This window comes from Talpa europaea (genome assembly GCF_964194135.1).
Source record: "Talpa europaea genome assembly, chromosome: 9".
NCBI lineage: Eukaryota > Metazoa > Chordata > Mammalia > Eulipotyphla > Talpidae > Talpa > Talpa europaea.
The window spans coordinates 55,376,023-55,396,290 of record NC_140076.1 but is presented as its reverse complement, the minus strand read 5'-3'; the positions used below and the strand labels follow the sequence as shown (position 1 = coordinate 55,396,290).

Below are 20,268 nucleotides of genomic sequence, written 5' to 3'. Positions count from 1 at the left end.
TTTGTGATTCCATATAAATGTTAGCAATGTTTGTTCCATTTCTTTGAAGAATGCCATTGAAATTTTTATTAGAATTGCACTGACTCTTGTAAATTGTTTTTGGTAGTATGGGCATTTTGATGATGTTAGTTCTTCCAGTCCATTAGCAGGGAATGTCTTTCCATTTCTTTGTGTCTTCCATTTCTTTTAACAGCATTTTGTAATTTTTATTGTATATGTCTTTTGCCTCTTTTGTTAGGTTTATTCCCAGGAGTGTGTTTGTTTGTTTGTTCGTTTTTTTGGGTACAATTGCAAATGGGATGGTTTCCTTAATTTCTTCTTCTTCAGACTGATGTTTGCATATAGGAAGGGTACTGATTTTTGTGTATTGATTTTGCAACCTGCTACATTACTAAACTGGATTATTTTAGTTTCTCCATGGATTTTTCAGGGTTCTCTCATCTGCTAAATGATAGTTTTTCTTTCCTAATTTGGATTCCTAGTATGTCTTTCTGTTTCTTAATTGCTCTGGCTAAGACTTCCAGTATTATATATTTAAGATTTATTTTTGCATATAAGAACTGGGGTACAGGCCAGAGGTGTGTGTGTTTTGGGGGGTGGTGAGAGGATTCACCAGAGACAGAGTGGAGAGCAGAACAGGCAGATTGACTGAAATTCACTGCTGAGGGCCGGGGGTAGCGGGCGAGTCAGGAGAGGTCTGCAGCGCCATGTGGGTCACCTCCCTGGCCGGGGATTGAACTCGTGCTGCAGTGGCTGTGGGTAGCTTCATAGTGCTGCATCACCAGGGAGGCCCCTCCAGTATTACATTGAAAAGCAGTGGCGCGAATAGACATCCTTGTCTTGTTCCAGATATTGAAGGCTTTCAGTTTTTCACCATTAAGAATGATGTTAGGGCCTCCCTGGGGGACCAAGGGTTAAGTCGCAGCACTGTGAAGCTATCCGCAGTCACTGCAGCATGAGTTCCATCCCCGGCCAGGGAGCTACCCACATGGCACAGCAGATCTCTCCTGTCTCACCTGCTGCTCCCCTCAGCAGTGTATTTCAGTCAGTCCACCTGTTCTTCATCATAAATGGATGTTGAACTTTATCAAATGCTTTCTTAGCATCTATTGATATGATCATATGCTTTTTATTTTTTTTTTGGTTGATGTTGTAAATTACACTAATTGGTTTTTGGACATTCAACCATCCTTGTTTCCCTGGAGTAAATCCCACGTGGTCAGGGTGTATACTCATTTTGATGCATTGCTGAATTCAGTTTGCTAAGATTTTACTTTTTTTTTTAAAGATTTATTTATGCATAGCAGAACTGGGGTGTAAGAGGTGTGTGTGTGGGGGGGGGGTGAGAGGATTCACCAGAGACAGAGTAGTGAGCAGAAGAGGTTAACTTACTGAAATACACTGCTAAGGGGAGCATTGAGCGAGACAGGAGAGGTCTGCTGTACCTTATGTGGGTTATCTCCCTGGCTGGGGATTGAACTCAGGTCATAGTGGTGATAATGCTGAGACTTAACCCCTATGCCACCAGGGAGGTCCATACTAAGATTTTATTGAGGATTTTAGCATCCATGTTCATTAGGGAGATTGGTCTGTTGTTTTCTTTTTTTACATTGTCTTTGTTAGGTTTTGGTATTAGTATAATGTTGGTTTCATAAAATGTATTTGGTAATACTTCCTTTCTCAATTTTTTGTTAGAGTTTTTATAGGATAGGCATTAATACATCTTTGAAAGTTTGGTAGAATTTGCATGTGAAGCCATCTGGTCCTGGCCTTTTGTTTTCTGGGATGATTTTGATTACTGTTTCAATTTTGCTGCTTGTAATTGGTTTAAGTTTTCTATGTCTATTTTATTCAGCTTTGGATGTTGTATAAGTCTAAGAATTTGTCCATCTCATCTAGATTGTTGAACATGTTTGCATGTAATTGTTCATAGTAATATCTGATTATCCTCCAGATTTCTACTGTGACTTTTGTAATTTTTCCTCTTTCATTTATGATCCTATTGATTTTCTCTTTTTGTTTGTGATCCTAGCTAGAGGTTTATTTTATTTTTTCAAAGAACCAGCTTTTGGTTTCATCGATTTTTTTTTCCACTCTTTTCATTTTTGTATCATTTATTTTTGTTTTAATTTTTATTAGTCTACTGACTTTTTGGTTTTTTGTTGTTCTTCTTGTTCCTCAAGATGGGGGATTAGGTTGTTTCTTTGGGTTCATTCTTGTTTCTTGATGTAGGTTGTATGGCTATATGCTTTCTTCTTAGTGTCGCTTTTGCTGTATTCCATACATCCTGGAAGGTTATGTCCTCATTGTCATTTGTCTGAAAGTATTTTTAAATTTCTTCTTTGACTTCCTTATTAACCCGTGGTCTTTTAGGAGTATGCTGTTCAGTATCCATGTAATGGGGGCACATGTAGGTTTTTTTTTCATAGTTAATTTCTAGTTTGATGTCTTTATGGTCAGAGAAGATACTTGGTATAATTTCAGTCTTCATGTACTTGTTGACGTTGGTCTTGTGACCCAGTAGATGGTGGATCCTGGAGAATGATCCATGTGCACTTGAGAAAACAGTGTATTCTGGTTTTGGGGGTGCAGTGGCCTATAAATGTTTGTGTGGCCCTTGTGGTCTAGATCTTTATTCAGAGCTGTTGTTTCCTTTTTTATTTTTTGTCTCATTTGTCCATTGATGAGAGTGGGGTGTTGAAGTCTCTTACCACATATTTTCTCCAGTGTTTGTTTTCAGAGATGATAGCAATTGTGTAATGTATTTTGGTGCTCCTTCATTTGGTGAGTATAAATTGATGTGTGTATGTTTTCCTGGTGTGTTGTCACTTTGATCATTACATAGTGTCCATCTATGTTTCTTGTTTACCTTTTTTAGCTTGAAGTCTATTTTGTCTGATTCAAATATGGCTGCCCTGCCTTCTTTTTTTTAATTTTTTTTTTTATTTTTAAAGATTTATTTATTTATTTATACAAGCGCTGGGTACAGTCAGAAGCGCGGGAGGGTGAGAGGATTCACCAGAGCCAGAGCGGGGAGCAGAGCAGGCAGAAGGACCGAAGTACACTGCTGAGGGGAGCAGCGGGCGGCAGGAGAGGTCTGCGCGCCATGTGGGACCCTCCTCCGTTGGCCGGGGAGCAGCTGGGGATTGAACCGGCGCTGCAGAGGCTGCGGGCAGCTTCGCAACCCAGCGCTTAACCGCTGCACCACCGGGGAGGCCCTGCCCCTGCCTTCTTTGGGGAGCCATTTTCTTGTAGAATTATTTGCCAACACTTTCAATATGTGTTTATTTTTGGAAGTTAGGTATGTTTCCCTGAGAAGGAAAGGTTGGATTCTTCTCATGTATCTCTTTTGAGTTTTGTTTTTGAGTTTTGTCTGATACCTTGAATTTTTTTTTTTAATATTTTACATCATTCTTGTATAATGTATGCTTTTTCCTCTCCGGTGTAGTCTCCATGGAATTCCCATCACCAATTCACCCATATCCCATCACCATAGTCCCTTGTGCTCTTCCCACCCCTGTTTTGATCCTTCCTCCTCCTTCCCCTCGCAGATGTCTCTGATTTACAAGTGGTTGATTTTGATTTTTAATTTATTACAATTATTCTCCCCCCATCCCTTATTTGCTTCCTCTACGTTCCTCCTATAAGTGAAACCATCCGATATTTTTCTTTTTCTTTCTGGCTTATTTCACTGACCATAATCCCTTTCAGCTCCATCTACGTTGCTGTGAATGGCATGAATTTATATTTTTTGATTGCTGAGTAATCTTCCATTGTGTATATGTACCACATCTTCTTGATACAGTCATCTATTTGGGGACATTTGGGTTGTTTCCATAGCTTCTCTATTGTAAAAAGTGCTGCAATAAACATAGGGGTGCAGGTGTCCTGTTGAATTAATGTTTTTGCATCCTTTGGGTAGATTCCTAGGAGTGGAATGATATTTTGAATTTCTTAATTATGGCAGCTTTGAATTATTCATCTGACAGAATTCTTCCATGTTTTGTTGGGTTCTGGGGTATGATTTTCTCTCTGTAGTGCATTGTTTCCCTGAAGGCATCATTGGTCATTTGTATTTTTCTTTTTCCCAATTATTTGCTTTGGGTTTGCTGTGCTGTAGCTAGGGCTATTGTTGCATGTGTGAGTCCTTTTCATCTACTTTTCTAGGTGTTTACTTGGTTTTGCGTACAGTTACTGAAGTCTTGTAGGATCTGGGGTTGTGCTGGAGCCTGCTCCAATACTCTGGTGGATGGGAGGGCAGGGTGGTGCTGAGTCAAGAGCTGATTTGTTGGGGCCTCACCTCTCCCAGGAGCAGAAGCTCAGACCTTGTGTCTGGTGGTCAGGAGGGCCGGGGGTTGCTGAAGATTGTTCAGGATGACTGAGGGCCCCTGATGTAGGCCATGGCTCTGCAAGGTTCAGGCTAGGGCCCAGTGTGCGTTAGGTGCTGCCAAGCTTAGTGAGATGTATTTTCCAGTGTGGCTGGGAAATACAGTAAATAGGTTGTTCAAGTTTGCTGCTTGTGCCTCTGTCCACTCTGGAGGAGCTTGCGACCTATGTTGAGGTCAGGTGTGCTCACCTGGATGTAGTTGAGGGTCACTGATGTAGGGACAGCATTGCTAGCCAAGGCTGGGGCCTGGTCTTTTGGGAGGCACAGACAGGCTGAGAGATACTTCTTGTATTTTTATGTTTATTTCCTTCTTCAGGTTTGGGAAGTTTTCTACTGTTTTCCTAAGTAGATTCTCAGTTCCATTTTCTTTCTTGTCTCCTTCTGGAATTCCTATGGTTCTTATATTTCATTTCCTTATGGTATTAGATAATTATTGAAGTGTTTTCTTCATTCTTTTTTCGCTCTCTTCTTTTTCATCTTCAAGTTCACTGATTTGTTCTTCCATTTGATTTATTCTATCTCTGGGACTTTTCCCTGAATTTTTTGCTTCCTACTGTAATTCTGTCATTTTCTTGTTTAAAGTTTCAATTTTGATCTTCTGTTTGTTGATTGTGTTTCTCCTAGTATTTATTTCTTTAGAGTTTTCTGTGCCTTGCTCTGGTGGGTGACAGGGCTGAGGGGGATGCTGGGTCAGGAGGTTGAATTGCTGGGACCTCGCCTCACCCAGGAGCAGTGACTCAGGGCCTGTTTCTAATGACCAGGAGGGTGGAGGGTTGCTGAAGAACCACAGTATAGAAGGAGGCCTTATGTGGCCGGGTTGGGGCTTGAGTCTGCTCCTGAGGCAATGGTGTCTGAGCCCTGAATTGGCCTTCCCAGGTGTGGCTGGGGGCTCATGGTGAAAAGCTAGGTCCGTAAGGGCCTGCCTGGGGCTATGTCTACTCTTAAGAAGCTGATAGCTGGGCATGGAGTCAGGGTGCTTATTGGGGAGTTGTTGAAGGTCCCTGATGTACAGCAAGGGCCTGTGAGGCCCATGGTGGTGCAGCAGTCTTATCAGAGGTGCTGGTGGCTGAACAATGCGTGGGATGTACTTCCCAGGTATGGCTGGGGCCCAATAGTGAAAAGTTACATCCTGCAAGTTCCCAGCTAGGGCTTGTGTTTTCTCCCAAGGCACTGGTGGTTGAGCACTAAATCCCCCAATTTTTATTTTTTAAAGATTTCTTTACACATACAGGAACGGGGGTACAGGCCAGAGTTGTGGGGTTGAGAGGATTCACCAGAGACAGAGTGGGGAACAGAACAGGGGGATTGACTGAAACACACTGCTGAGGGGAGCAGCGGGCAAGTCAGGAGAGGTCTGCTGCACCATGTGGGTTATATTCCTGCCTGGGGATCGAATTCGTGTTGCAGTGGCTGCGGCTAGCTTCATAGGTTGCGTCTTAACCCCTTGCGCCACCAGGGAGGCCCCCCCAATTTTTTTGATGGAGGCAAAATTATGTGCAGTATGAGAAGGAGATAAACAGGAGTGTCTGAGCAGGGTAAAAAAAGTTTGGACTGGAGAAAGAATTTAACAAGAACTATAAAAGATTGTGAAATACTATTGGGGACTCAGCAGAGATTAGAAACACTGCTGCCAGTTTCCACTGCTGCCAATTTCTACTCGTTATTCTCCTTGCTCATTCTAACTATCTTTATGAAAACAAAGGTTACCATGTCAAAAATTTGCTCTAACAATCTTTACCAACTCCCTTTCTTTGCCTGTATGATCAATACACGCTCTTAGCCTTTGATGAATTCACCTAAACTTCAGTTTCATCCACATTCTCCTCCCCTTACTCCTGCCACAAGATCTGTGTTGCCCTGATGCCCCAGGAATCTTTAGAACTAGAGCTTTTGAACACATAATTTGACTGCAGAGAAGAGCCTTTCCCTATTCTTTTATAAAACTTCTACCCATCCTTCAACGTCCAATCATATATTGTCTCTTTTGTGGAATCTTTTCTGATTCACTCAGGCAGAGCAACTTTTATAATAGCATTTACCGCATTGCATAGTAATTTACCTATTCACCTTTTATTGCCCCCTCCACTATCCTTGGTAATCCTTGTCTTTCCTTGGTTTAACCTAGGATAGAGGTAGCACAGTGCAAATATGAGCTAATATACTCCTAGTAGGACTTCAATAAAAGAATCCTACACCTGGATCAAGAAGATGTGGTACATATATACCATGGAATATTACTCAGCATTCAAAAAAGATAAACACATGCAATTTGCAGCAACATGGATGGCGCTGGAAGGGATCATGCTCAGCGAAATAAGCCAAAAAGAAAAAGAAAAATACCGGATGGTCTCACTCATAGCAGGAATCTAGAAAACTTAAATAAGGGACCAGGAAAATGAATAACTATAAGAAAGTGAAAATCAAAATCAACAAAAAACTATGAACCAGAGACACTTTTAGGGGGGCGGGGGCGGGAGGGGAGGGATTGGGGTCAGAATGGGGGGGCTGCAATTGTATGGGGAATATAACAATAAAATTTATATAAAAAAAATCCTACACCTGAAATCCATCTTCCCTGTTATTAATATTTAATATTTGTGTGGGTTATATTTTCCTTTAGTTAGAGTTTTATGAACTCATAAGGCATTGTTCATATTTTGTTGAAAAACTCAGTTCTGTTAATTCTTTTAATTGCTTATATACAAAATACCTTCCTACAATTCATTTTTCCTTAAAAATTCTTTTCAGTCCTACTGATGAGTCAGTAGCTGAAATATCAGGAAGTGATTCTTTAAATATCTTTTAAATACCTATAATTATACACAGCAAACCCACATACCCTTCTCTGACCCCATACTCTAGACACTGGTTCTCCTTTTCCTGATTTTCTTTCCTTTTTTTTTTTTTTTAAGATTTATTTATTTATGCATAGAAGAGCTGGGGTGCAGGCCAGAGATGCAGGGGGTGAGAGGATTCATCAGAGACTGGGGAGAACCAGCAGATGTACTGAAATACACTGCTGAGGGGAGCAGCAGGTGAGACAGGAGAGGTCTGCTGCACCATGTGGGTCACCTCCCTGGCCGGGGATCGAACTTGTGCTCCAATGGCTGCGGATAGCTTCATAGTGTTTTGTCTTAACACCTTGTGCCACCCCTTCCTCTTCCTGATCTTCAAAGAGGAAAATGTAAAGACTTGGGATGGAAATGACAAAAAAAGTAACCAATGGTGAACTGCTCTCCTTTCTCAAATTTGTATGCTATTTAAAGCTAGAAGAAATGTCACTGATTACCTAGCCTAAATCCTAGTTAAAAAATTCATTTTTACTGGAAATAGGACCAGAAGTCATAAAGGTCCTGAGGTCAGACAACAATTAGTGGCAGTCAGACTAGCATCTACATGCCTGATTCCAAGTCATGTGTTCATTTTCTTAAGCATACTGATTACTCATGAAAAATGCATTAACGAAAAAGCCAGTCAAATAATTTTTTGGTCTTCAGGCTTCCATATGTTCATATGTAAAGTAGGAATAATAACAGTACTCACCCCTTGGGATCCTTGGGAAAATGAAATGAATTAATGGGTATATAAAATGCTGAACAGTACCTGTCCGTTGAATATGGTATTTATTCTTACTTCAGGTCTAGGACATTGCACTCTTGGTTACAGAAGAACTCACTTGCTCATCTTCCCTATTTTATTAGTTTTAAAACAGCCAAAGTTATTTTGTCTTCCCCACAGATAAGGTAAGACTCAGATAAGGAGACAGTAAGTGCATGTTCAAACCATGCTACAAGTATGAAGGCAGTCCATACACGGTAGTCTGGTTAACCAAGGTGTTTAAACTTAGCATCTGTACTTCTTAGGTTGCAGGCTCATGCACATTTCTTTGAGTCAAGTTCCTCTGTAGGATGGAGCTAAATTACATATACGTGCCTTCAGAGAGTTGTGAGTCTTAAATGTGCCCAGCCCCGTGTCACGCTGAGGTCCCTTTCCCCAGTACCTTGCACAAATGTCTGTAAGGACAGATGTTCTATAGACCATATTGAAACATACTTCACTGATGTTAGATCTAAAAGGGGTTTATTTTGAACAAAGCAATTCTAATGCATTGGCCATGGGAAAATATTTCAAGTTAGAAACTGTAGCAATCTGCAGCACATGGATGGTTCTTGGAAGCGGTTCTCCCAAGTAGTGCTTGCCTTGGTACACATGGTGCTACTACTTACTTACACTTTTGGAAATCTAAATTGGATTATTTTTTATTTAAATCTTAGAAGGAATCTTTACATCACAACTTGTTTATTCTAGTTTCCTAATATATGTTAAAATATACAATTCACAAAATTTAAAATTAATAAAAAGTGGGCTTCCCTTGGTGGCGCAGGCAGTTGAGTGCAGCACTGTGAAGCTGTCAGCCTTGACAGCGCTTGTTTGATCCCGACGAGGATCCCACATGGTGTGGCAGACCTCTCCTGTCTCTCCCGCTGCTCCCCTCAGCAGTGTATTTCGTTAGTCTGCCTGTTTGCCTGTTCTGTTCCCTGCTCTGTCTCTGGTGAATCCTCTCACCCTCCTGTGCATCTGGCCTGCACCCCAGTTCTTGTATAAATAAATAAATAAAATAAATCTTAAAAAAAAAAGCACAAGTGACTATAACCTTAAATGATAATGCTTGTTTAAAAAATTAATAAAAAGTTAAATTTATGCACTATCTACATCTCACATTGCCAACTTTGTTATCATTACCCTGATCTCAGGGACATTAATGACTGAGACGGTCAGTACCTGGTACAGAGCAGGAACTCCTGTCCATATTTGCTCTGTGAGCGCATCCTTCTGCTGGACACCAGCATACCAATTTATGAATCCATAGGGTCATTGGGATTTTGCGTGGTAATGTACTATGTCAGGACTAGATTTAAGGTCTCACTGTGGATAGAACTGTTACCATGAAGCAGGGTAGAAGGATGGGGCTGACTGGATTTAGAGACCAGAAGTAACAGACAACAGATGCCTCAGCTGCCAATTTTAGACTTTCAAACCTGAGATTTTACCATTAAATATCTCAACCATCTCAATTATTTGTATAATTGAATAGGTTATCTAGGAAGAAGTATGGGGTATTGGAATGCACAAAGCATTAAAATGCATGTAAATACATATAAAATTCTCAATGATACTTACAGCACTATGAATTGTACTCTTGAATTCAGCATTGCTCTTCATATTTGTATTTTCTAATGTCAGCTGTCTTTGATAGACTAATAAATTTAGTCATTAGCACTTTTGGATGAATTTACTTGGGCGTTATTTTCTTTGGGAGCAGAGAAAATAGTGGTTTCTGAAAAAATTGATAACTAGGTGAGGGTTCTTGAAATGACTGTATGTGTTTGCTGGCCAGGGATAGTTTACAGTTAAACAACTTAAGATAGCAGTGCGTGACTCAGATAAGGAGACAGTAATTAGAGAAGCAGAAGTACTCGTTTGAAGGCAAAGGTTGTTTGCTGCTCACAGTGGTAGAGTAACTCTAACCCTGCTCTGAAAAGGCGACAGCCGTGCTAATGGTGAGAATGGTCTAGAAGGCTAGAGGTGATTGTGGAACCAGGTCTTGCAAACATGGTGGGAGAGAGAAGCCAAAAAAGTATAAACCTGGTCCTGAGGAGGAAGGAGGAAGAGAATTAAAAGGCTATATGACATGAGTTTCTATATTAAACTCCCACTGTTGTCTGCAGGTTTTTATTTAATTATTTGTGCATACAAGAACTGGGGTATAGGCCAGAGGTGCAGGGGGCGAGAGGATTCACCAGAGAGAGAGGGGAGCAGAACAGGCAGATCTACTGAAATACACTGCTGAGGGGAGCAGCGGGCGAGACAGGAGAGGTCTGCTGTGCCATGTGGGTAGCTCCCTGGCTGGCAGGGGATTGAACTCGTGCTGCAGTGGCTGCATATAGCTTGATAGCGCTGTGTCTTTAACCCCTGTGCAACTAGGGAGGCCCTGTGTGCAGGCTTGAGTCCTTATTCAGAACACAAAGGTGTTCATCTGTCATGTTTACTTACATGGTATCTCTTCTTTTTAGTCTCATTATCCTCCAGCCCCTTACCTTGTTTTGAACTCCCTTCTACCCAATCCCATCTACCATCCCTAATACAATCATCTTCCATTGAAAGAACTTCTGATCATTTGGTCTGAATCAGTGAAAGTGCTTTTCAGTTGCTACCCATTTTTCACGATCAAGATATCTCGATTCTTCAGACCTTTCCCAGAAAGGCTTGAGTTGCTATCTTATACTCCCCTTTGTAGTATGTGAATAGTGATTCTCAGAAGCAGGGACTATCTGTGTAGTTCACCCAGTTCATAAGCAGGTGGTCATCATTTAACTAATTTAATGTGCTGTCCTCCCTTTTCTGTGAGAATCCCAGGCTGGGGGGAAAGGGTTGAGAAGGTCAGGTACCTTTGGCAAATACTTGGTGAATCTGAGTCATCTTGAGTCTGATGAGCTTCCCATGTGTTATCTGTTTTCATGGTCACAGCTGGGTCTCAGGATGAGAAACAACCCTCCATAAAGAGGGAACATTACGTCACTCTGCTGCCTTCCTGGTGCTTGCAGGACAGACAAGTAGATTGAGTGACACTCTGCATGCTAGTTTTGAGCACACCTTTTTCCTTTGCCATTTTCTCCCAAGATTGCATTCCAATGCGTGTAGCCTTCTTTTTCTTTCAGGAACCTAGTTCAACACCACCTCCCTTGGGCAGCTTTTTGGGCTTCATTAAAGTAGAGCCAGTGCCTCCTTCCTCTGGGCTTTCCTTGTGTTCACCTGAGCTACAGCACTTCTTACACAGCACAATAATTGTGAATTTGAACCTGTCATGCCCACCTTTCTGGGGTTGTAAGCTTTATTCATTTGAGCGTCATCAGAGCTTTATTTTCCACACCTGGCTCTCAGCAGGTGCACAGAAAATGTTAACTAAAATGAATGAAAAAAGGAAGAGAATTGGTCAATTTACTGAACAATGCATGGACAGGATAGCAACGAGGCAATGACCCAGTAAATACAGCAATGGTGCTTTTAATGAAACTTCTTTGAAATATTGTGAATGTGAAGTAAATGTTTAGCTGTGAAGTAAATGATTTTATTCTTTTCATAGGACAGGTTTGCAAACAATGATCACAGTGTTTAGGTTAATAAGGTGCTGGACAGATGAGTAGCCAAAGAATTTTAACAAAATTACATCAATTATATATCAAATGCAAATTTACTGAGACACATCAAGAGAATGTTTATAGTTACATGGCTAAAAAACATTACAGTAATCAAGTTCATAAAATTAGGGGGAAAAGCTGTATAACAAAATGGTCTTTCATAAACTATTAAATGAGCATATGCTATAGACAAACCAATTTTATATTTGAAGCAGCTTATAGCACCAACATGTTGGCAGGACCAGTAGAGGGGTAGGCATTAGACTGAGGCATCTGAGAGCAGGGAGGGAGCTCAGCCATCATCTACTAAAAGCCTCTCATTTTTCAGATGGAGAAATGGAGGCCCAGAGAGAGGAACTGCTTTGTCCAAAGTCACATGATACAGCGACACAGGATTGGCTAGAAAATGATCCGAGGCTAAAATCTAGGCCGCCCAATTTTAGGTAAGTGCTCTATTTTAATATACATATAATTCTATTTGAGTCAATGTAGTTTTTCTTATCAACAGGTCTACCATAGAAGAAACGAACACAATTCAAAAGAAACTGGGTTATTTATTTTACCAAGAAAGGACATGCACTAGAGTTCACTTCTTGGGGGACCTAAGTAGATTTTAAATCAAAATTCAGAGGAATAACTCAAATGATACTAGCTTAGTTGTAAATTGGTTGAGGAGAAGGCAGCTAGAGGGAAGGTTTGGCACATCCTCCATGATCTAACCTATGCCTAAAAATTACTAAATCATTGGTATTTTTTTTTTTGATAGTTTAAAGATTAGTAAAATACAAAACAGTTCAAACAGAGAGGAAGCAAATCAGGTCTTTAAAAGATAAGTATGGCACTTCTGAATTGAATAAGGTAAGGAAATTTAAAAAATAGCTAGAACCTATGGCTTGTGAACTGCCTAGTATACAAAGTGTTTTCTCTATAAAAAACTGGAGTCATGAAGCTCTGTCTAGCAAATCTTATGGTCCTGAGGCCTCAACTGGACAGATTTATGATAAACTAATGAAGATAGAAGAATGAAAATAAGCAGCATTAAGGACAAAATATATTGTACATACTTAAATGGCTTCATAGATCTGAAGCCAAGAAATTGCTCATATAAGTGATTAATGAGTGTGATTAATATAGTAGTAGGTGTGGGGGGGGAAAACACACACTGGGCATTTGTCTATCATTATCATAAACCAGCTGCTGTAGAACAGTTTAACTGTGGCTTCATAAGTAGAATAAAGCCTGATAAATAAAAGTGACTTCTGCATATCACATATGTATACATATATTATATTTTCCCACATAGACGTCGAGTTATGTATACATATATTATATTTTCCCACATAGACGTCGAGTTATAAGTAAATCAACAGTTAGGGTTCAGCATCAAAGGATTTGATTCCACTTTTCTTGAACATGCCCTACACCTGGATAGGAAATTACATAATATTTATATTCATAGCCTTTATGTCTGGCCAGTGAAAATAAAATGAAATCTCCTGGGACCTCAAGTCCATACCTTATCACTGCAAGCATATTAACAAATATATAGCAAAACATATTTCTTTTGTTAGGTAACAGAATGTTTTAGTATGAAAGCATAAACTATGCTTGCTACAAAAAATGTGCCTACAACTGTATAATAAAAGTAATTTCATGAAAACATTCTGTAGCAGGCGGCTTTATAAATATTTAAAGAAACATGTTAAAAATCAAAGTGAAAGGAAAATTGATGTTCTGAAACTATCAGTAGAAAAATATACTTATAAAAATGTCTCATTCAGTGAAGCAGTAAATGTAAAGTTGTCTTTTAGTATATGTCTCAAGTTTTACCTTTTGAAAGGTAAAAGTTATCGCTCATAATTGTTGCCTATAATTTACTTGCAAATTGGGTGTATTGCAGAATGGAGTGGTAGGTGATGAGATGTTATAATGGTGGCATGATTTTCATATGGTCTTGGAAGAGAGGAGACAGTTTGCAAGGCCCAGTAAGTAGGTGACGTGAAGAAACAGTACTTGCATTTGTTCACCAAAATCAGCATAATTCTCGAAGTCCAGACATTAGGTTTTGAAAAGGGCTTGTCTGCAGGGCACGATTGTACAGGACTAGGGCAAATTGTAAATAATTCCTTCTTGGGATTAAATCCTCCTTTAAGAATAAATCTTTAATCAACCGAAAATTAAAATTTCCAAAGTTCTTGTGAATGGATTAGGCCCTGAAGTAAGTGAAGAAAGGACTCTCTTCCTCTGATAAAGTTTCAATACCCTCCTGCCATAGGGCATTCTTTTTTGGGGATCCCCACTGGAAAATGGAGGAGGTGAGGGCTGCATTCATGCCCTGAGGATAATTAAGGAGCCCAGTACCAGCTGCTGAGACCCTTGGGTCAGGGTGGCCTGTATTCCTCTCACAGATGCTCTGCGGACAAGGTAGGGATAACACTGCAGATACGTCTTGATACCTTTTGTTATGGTTTCATCCCATAGTGTTCCACCCAGTTGAGGCTAGGGTGGTGAACACAACCTTTGAGCATAGATATCTGGCAGCAGAGAAAAGATAAAGGGGAGGCAGAGACAGAGCTATGTCACGAAGTCAGGCCAAGAGCAGCTGGTTTTCACACATTTCTGCTCCTCTCTTGGGTGGGCTCCTGTGCACTATCTCACTCCAGCCATTAGGGTGGAAATTTCTGAGGTGCCTATCCCTAATCTAGAGAACATGAACCATGGGTCCTCCCTTAGGATCTCATCTTGATTCAGGAACAATGAAGCCCAGAGGCCTTTTGTAAATTAATACCTCATATTATAAAGTGGCTTTTAGTTCAGACTTTACATTTTAGTTGGCACAGTTTATTATAGCCTAAGAAGTCAGCGAGATTTCGAGAAGAGAGATGAATTCATTAGTTGACTACAAAGACTATTACTAGATTATAATAAATATAACCTTTAGGATGTTCTTTCTTCTTTTGCAATAACTATGAAAAGAATTTTTTTATTCTACTTCCATACACATAGCTCACAATAAAGGTATTTAACTTCTGGAGTTGAGGATATGGTGGTATGGAGAGAGGGACGTTTTTACAAGGAAATAAGCTTTGATGTGTGTACACAAAGACATATATACACACACAACACTCCTTATGAGTGTAGACTGCACAGGCTGGGATAATCCTATTAAGAACATACTAGGATATAAAGGTTTTAGGAGTAAAGTTATTCAGTTTTTTGTTTTTTTTTGTTTTTTTTTTTTAAAGGCCCAGACCAACTTTCCTTAAGCGGTAACCCAATGAGACACCATAGTTTTCAAATGGAAAACAAGATTGTTATTAAATAAGTAAAGGGAATTTCAGAGAAAGGGCAACTTGGGAAATAAAGACTTCAGAGTCCATGATTCCAAGTTAAGAGCATTTTAGTTATTAGCAGTGGTTACCAAAGCTGAAGTAAATCTCTTCAAGGAGCTGCTCGTAATTTGCTTTGAGAAGAGGCGAGGCACTGTTTCACTTTCCTCTATAAGATGATGCAAGTTTTTTTATCCTTGAAAGGGTTTTCTGAAGTTGGTATTCCTATCAGCAAAGGGTCGCTCCTGGCATGCTCCTCACAGTAGGACATGAGGTCCGCTGATGCCTTTGAAACCTGATGAATAGACAAACCAAATAAAACAAACAAGGGAAAAAACTATTTACAAACTTCAGAAGTGTATTTGAATGCTAACCTATTGACTGAAAGCCTGCTGGGGAACAGGATAGCCAGTCTCAAAGTATCGCTCCCAGACTACTTCTTAAAAAGGGAAAAGTTCCTTTAAATGGAGAAATTGGGCAGATAAGGCCTTCCTTACCCAAGCAATTAGATGTCATGATCAGAAAACGTGACATCATATGTCTCAGAGAGCAAGTCCTGATGACACACCACCAGCTAACTAGCATCCCTGCAGAAACATTTTTAGCCAGAATCTAATCATCAGCAAACAATGACATCCAAAGTGAGGGCCATATGGCAAAATGAGTGGCTTGGGTTCTTCAAATATGGACAGTGCTATATTAGATGATCCCGAATGTTATAATATGCAGTGGTTAGATAGAAGAATGCCTTTGTATTTAGGAGATAGATGGTGAACTATTTTGGGGTGAAGAGTCCGCAATGTTTGCAAATAACTTTCAAGTGGTTTAAAGAAAATAATGTGTTGTATGTGTGTACATGTATAGAGAAAGCAAATGTGGCAAACTGAATCCTGGTAGAGTAAATGTGATATTTGTTGTTAGAATTCTTCTGGAAGCTTGCATTTGTTGTTAGGGGTCAGGAGATATCGGTGTAAGATATCTCACTTCTGTGTTTTAACATTCTCCTGTTATGGGCTTGGAGCCAAAACTCAGAATAGAGCCAGGTTCTAGTAGAACTTCAAAAGTTATAAGAGCAATAATCTTGTCAAAAATAGGGCTTGGGGAAAGAAAACAAGGTAGAAAACCAGCATGGGAAGATGCAGTGCCTCACTCTGGCATGAGTTAGAAATGGAAAAATGCTGTGCCCTGTTCAGAAGTCTGCATGGGAGACTACTTGTCATAATCAGGCCTGGGTCCTTAGGTGAGGAGCATGGGGCAGCTGAGCCCATCCATACAGCCTCGTGTTTTGCAGACTATCTCCAGACCCAGAGGAATTTCTCAGGTGGCTGCTTCAGTTTCTAGGAAACAGCATTACTCACAACATTCCAGGGCACTCACTGCCTAGTTCTCTCTTGGGATTTTGGGGGTGGTGGGGGGAGGGGAGGAAGATTTCCAAGTCAGATGACCTAATAAATGCCTTCTGGTTGCTTCCAGACCTCAACTAAAGTGAACATTACTCACCCTGGGTGCACAGTGTGGTCATTAGAGCCTATACACATTGAAAAAGTCACATTTTCCTAAACATTAGAGCCTATACACATTGAAAAAGTCACATTTTCCTAAAAAGGAGACCCCAGTTGTTGACATCTTGTGCAAGGCTACCTCAGCTGCACTGGTAACTCTAGAACACTTCATAAATTCCAGAGGGATGACGAGGATGTTTATGAAGTCCACCTGGAACCCATGTCCCAGTGCAGAACAGTGATAACAGCACTTGACCATGTTCCCTCAGGAAATCCTGTCCAGGGCTTTAGATTTTCTGTTCGGAGAGGCTAACTCATATACTTTGGCTCCCCAGTGCTTTAGAAATAAGGTCTGTGTTAGGTAGAAATGAAAGCCAAGGTTCTGAGACTGAGGAAAAATTCCCCCATGCTGATTTAGTTGGCATCACCTTCTCTGAAATGTGGTCTAGCCTTTGCAGAGCAGTGGCAACTGTCAGGAAGAAATCCAATCAAGTCTTCTTACCTTTATTCTTTCAATGGAGGCTTCTAGTCTTAACTGTTGCACAGTTCTCCTTGCCTGCGCAATGTTGTTGGTGGTTGCTGTTTTGCTTGACATCTTCAGTTACTACTTCTACCTGAAATCTGAAGAGAATTTTTTTTTTTTAAGGATTTATTTATGCATACAAGAACTGGGGTCTAGACCAGAGATGCAGAGGGTGAGAGGATTCACCAGAGACAGAGTGGGGAGCAGAACAGGTGGTTCTACTGAAATACACTGCTGAGGGGTGCAGTGGGCAAGACAGGAGAGGTCTGCTGTGCTATGTGGGTCAGCTCCCTGGCTGGGGATCAAACTCATGTTGCAGTGGCTGGTGATAGTCCTGAGACTTAGCCCTGCGCCACCAGGGAGGCTCTGAAGAGAATAACTTTTAAAGGTGAGTAACAGTTATCTTTAAATTGTTTAAACAATCACAATGCTTTGTGTTCCTTTGGGGTACAAGGTTGCCCATTCCAGCCACCATGACCTCTATCAGGTAATCACTAAAATGCCTCTCAACAGTCTAGGTTGTGTCATCTTGTTCTTCATTTGAGTACCTTTATAAATCTTTAGTTTGCAGAAAGCTAGTACTAGTAGTTGAACCTATATGCCACAGTATAAAAGTAGCTTTTTCTAGGATTTTCTAAGAGGAAACCAACATAAGAAACATTGGCAGTGGTTAGGGGCCTCCAGCAAATGTGAACATGTATAACCAGAGTCCATGTTACACGTGCAGTTTAGTATTACTGCTGTGTACTCTAGAAGGTTTGCTTTTATTTCATTTTGGCTGTCTTACCCAACTATTACACTGATGCAAGTCCTGGCAACAGAAAAGAGCGCCTCTGGAGAACTTTGCACAAAGGATGCATTTTTAGGTGCTATCGTGATTTAGAATCATTTGGAGAATGTTAGTTGGGCAGATAAGGAAGCCTTTATTCAAGAAAAAGTGGGAACCTTTCAGCTGAAAGACTAAATGATGGATCCACAGGTTAAATCCTGAGAAAGTTGTTTTGTTTCTTTTTTTTTTAATCAGTCCATCTCTCTAGACTGTCCTTCGATTCTCGGCTGCCCCGTTCTCCTCTCCCTAGCCATCTAGTGAAAAGCAAAAGAAAATATCCTGTTCCTTGAGCTTTGACCTGTCTGGTTGTCCAATAGCATATTATAAAGAGAAGGCAGGCTGGGTGTCCTGCCATGAGTGATGTTCTTTCTCGGGAAGGTGGAGACGGCAGGCCGAGCTCTGATGTGGCAGTTTTATGACTGAGGAGCAGGTGGACAGTAGGTATGCTTCCCCAGCACAAAGCAAGGGTGCAACCAACTCGGGGTGACTCAACCTTCTGGAGGGGCTGCAGCTGGATGAAACATGGCTTCCACAGTATCCCTCATGTGTATGCTTTCAAGTGCAAGGACGTGAGGAGGGCTTGTACCCTCTGAGATCAGAGACAGCTTTGGGCCAAATGCACAAACAGAATGGCTTTAACGGGGCTGGATTTCAAAGTCCTGCACACAATCAGCAAGCTTCACATGCCTAGGCTTAGAGACTGGCTCTGCCATTTAGTAGCTGGGTGGAAACTGGCAGGTTATTTAGCCTCTCTGAGATTGCCCAAGTTTTCTTAGTTGTAATATAAGGACACTATTACCCGCCTCTTAGGGTTGTTTTTGAGGAGTCAATCCGTTGATACACAAGTAGCATGAGCATTGGACCAAGGCATTCCATAAACAAACAGCTGCTATTTTATTCTTGGGTCACACCCAGCAGGATGAATTGAATTCTCTGTGTACCTGTCTGTCTCCCCTGGTTAAGGAACTCAAGGGTTTTGATTGACTAGATCTGGGCATCAGGCCTAGGCAATTCTGCTGTACTCTAGTGTCAGCACAGAATGGAAAGGCTCTGATTCTCAGATTCCCTGAGAATAAAGGAAGCCCCAGCAGTGTAGGAAACTGGGAGGAGAGCCATGTGGCAGGGCAGGGTGGCCTTGCCCTGTCTTAGGCCCTGGGCCACCTCATTTCAACACAGTCCTTACTTACCTAGCTGTTTCTTCCTCAGATTCCTCAGTCATCCCTGCCCCACCCAAAGGAGAGGCCCAGGTTTCCTCCCAGTGACTTTGTTCACACCCAGCCCCCTGGCCCAGCCCCTTTCTGCACACCCAGGCAATCACTTATTAACAGAGCCTTAGAAATGGGACTGAGCCAGGAGGCAGCCTCACTGTGAGCAGTCTAGATTCAGTGTGCAGGTTCCCTATTTTGTTCCCTGCAGCAGATTAATCTTGGCTCCTCTGCTGGCTCCCACTGGTTCTGAGGACTGGCCCTAGATTCCAGAATGTGAACTTGACACCCTTTCTGAACTGCCTGTGGTTTCCAGGCTGCACCCTAATGACTTTAAATATCACTTTGCATGAGAATAACTCCCAAGCATTCTCCTCTTCTCAGCCTCCAGGTTGGAAGTTTCCAGAGGCCTGAGCAGGTTTTCCTGTAACTGCCCAAGAGTTGACAGGATCAGGACTGCAACAGTCACTGCTCCACCTGGTTGCCATGAGCCATAAGTCCACTACCAGGCTCTATTTGTAAAATGCTTGGGTTGGTCCTTCTAAAATTGGCGAGAAACTTTACATCTGTATAGAAAACCTTTTCACCTTCTGACTGTATTATAGTCACAATTAAAAGCGGTTAGCAATTCGTGCTTGCTAGCTTAGGATTTCTTTCCGCTTTCCCCCATTCTGGTATTTGTGTTCTGACCTGCTCCTTCCCAGGGGATCTGTTCTGGTCACTTAAACAGCTTCCTGCTCCCTTCCACGGGGAACCCCTCTCTCCTGTGTGCCTGGTGGCCCACCAGCTCCTCTTCTTGTCAACCTCTTCTCAGGCTCTCAACTCAAATCCAGTTTAAGTCCCCTGCCCTCTGCTGGCATATGGATTAGCCCACTGGGAAAAGTAGGTAAATTTTTTTTTATTTTTTATTTTTTACATGATTGTTCATTTTTAAACACTACTTGCTTCCCCCACCCCTTCAGGTGTAGTCCCCATAGTTTCCTTCACCAGTGCACCCGTGCACCATGACCTCAGTCCCTTGTGCTCCTCCCTCTGATCCCTCTCCCTCCTCCTCCCCTGCAGTATGTCTCTGATTTATAATTGTTTTTGCTTTGCTGTGTTTTGCACTGTTATTTTTTTACACTGATGTCTTATTTGGTTCCCTTATATTCCTGCTGTAAGTGAAACCATCCAATACCAAACAAAAAATAGATGACTGGATCAAGAAGACGTGGCATATATACATAATGGAATATTATTCAGCAATCAAAAGAGATAAACTCATGCCATTTGCAGCAACATGGATGGAACTAGA

At 41.2% G+C, this 20,268-nt stretch overlaps 1 protein-coding gene across 1 annotated transcript; it reads right to left on the bottom strand.

Moving 5' to 3' along the window:
• Positions 1–15,084: 15,084 nt before the first annotated feature.
• GNG12 (G protein subunit gamma 12) lies at positions 15,085–17,012 on the bottom strand (the record flags this gene model as incomplete). Its single annotated transcript, XM_084243486.1, has 2 exons — positions 15,085–15,210; positions 16,920–17,012. The coding sequence occupies 2 exons, from the start codon at positions 17,010–17,012 to the stop codon at positions 15,085–15,087; spliced, it is 219 nt and encodes a 72-aa protein (XP_084099612.1).
• Positions 17,013–20,268: the final 3,256 nt, after the last annotated feature.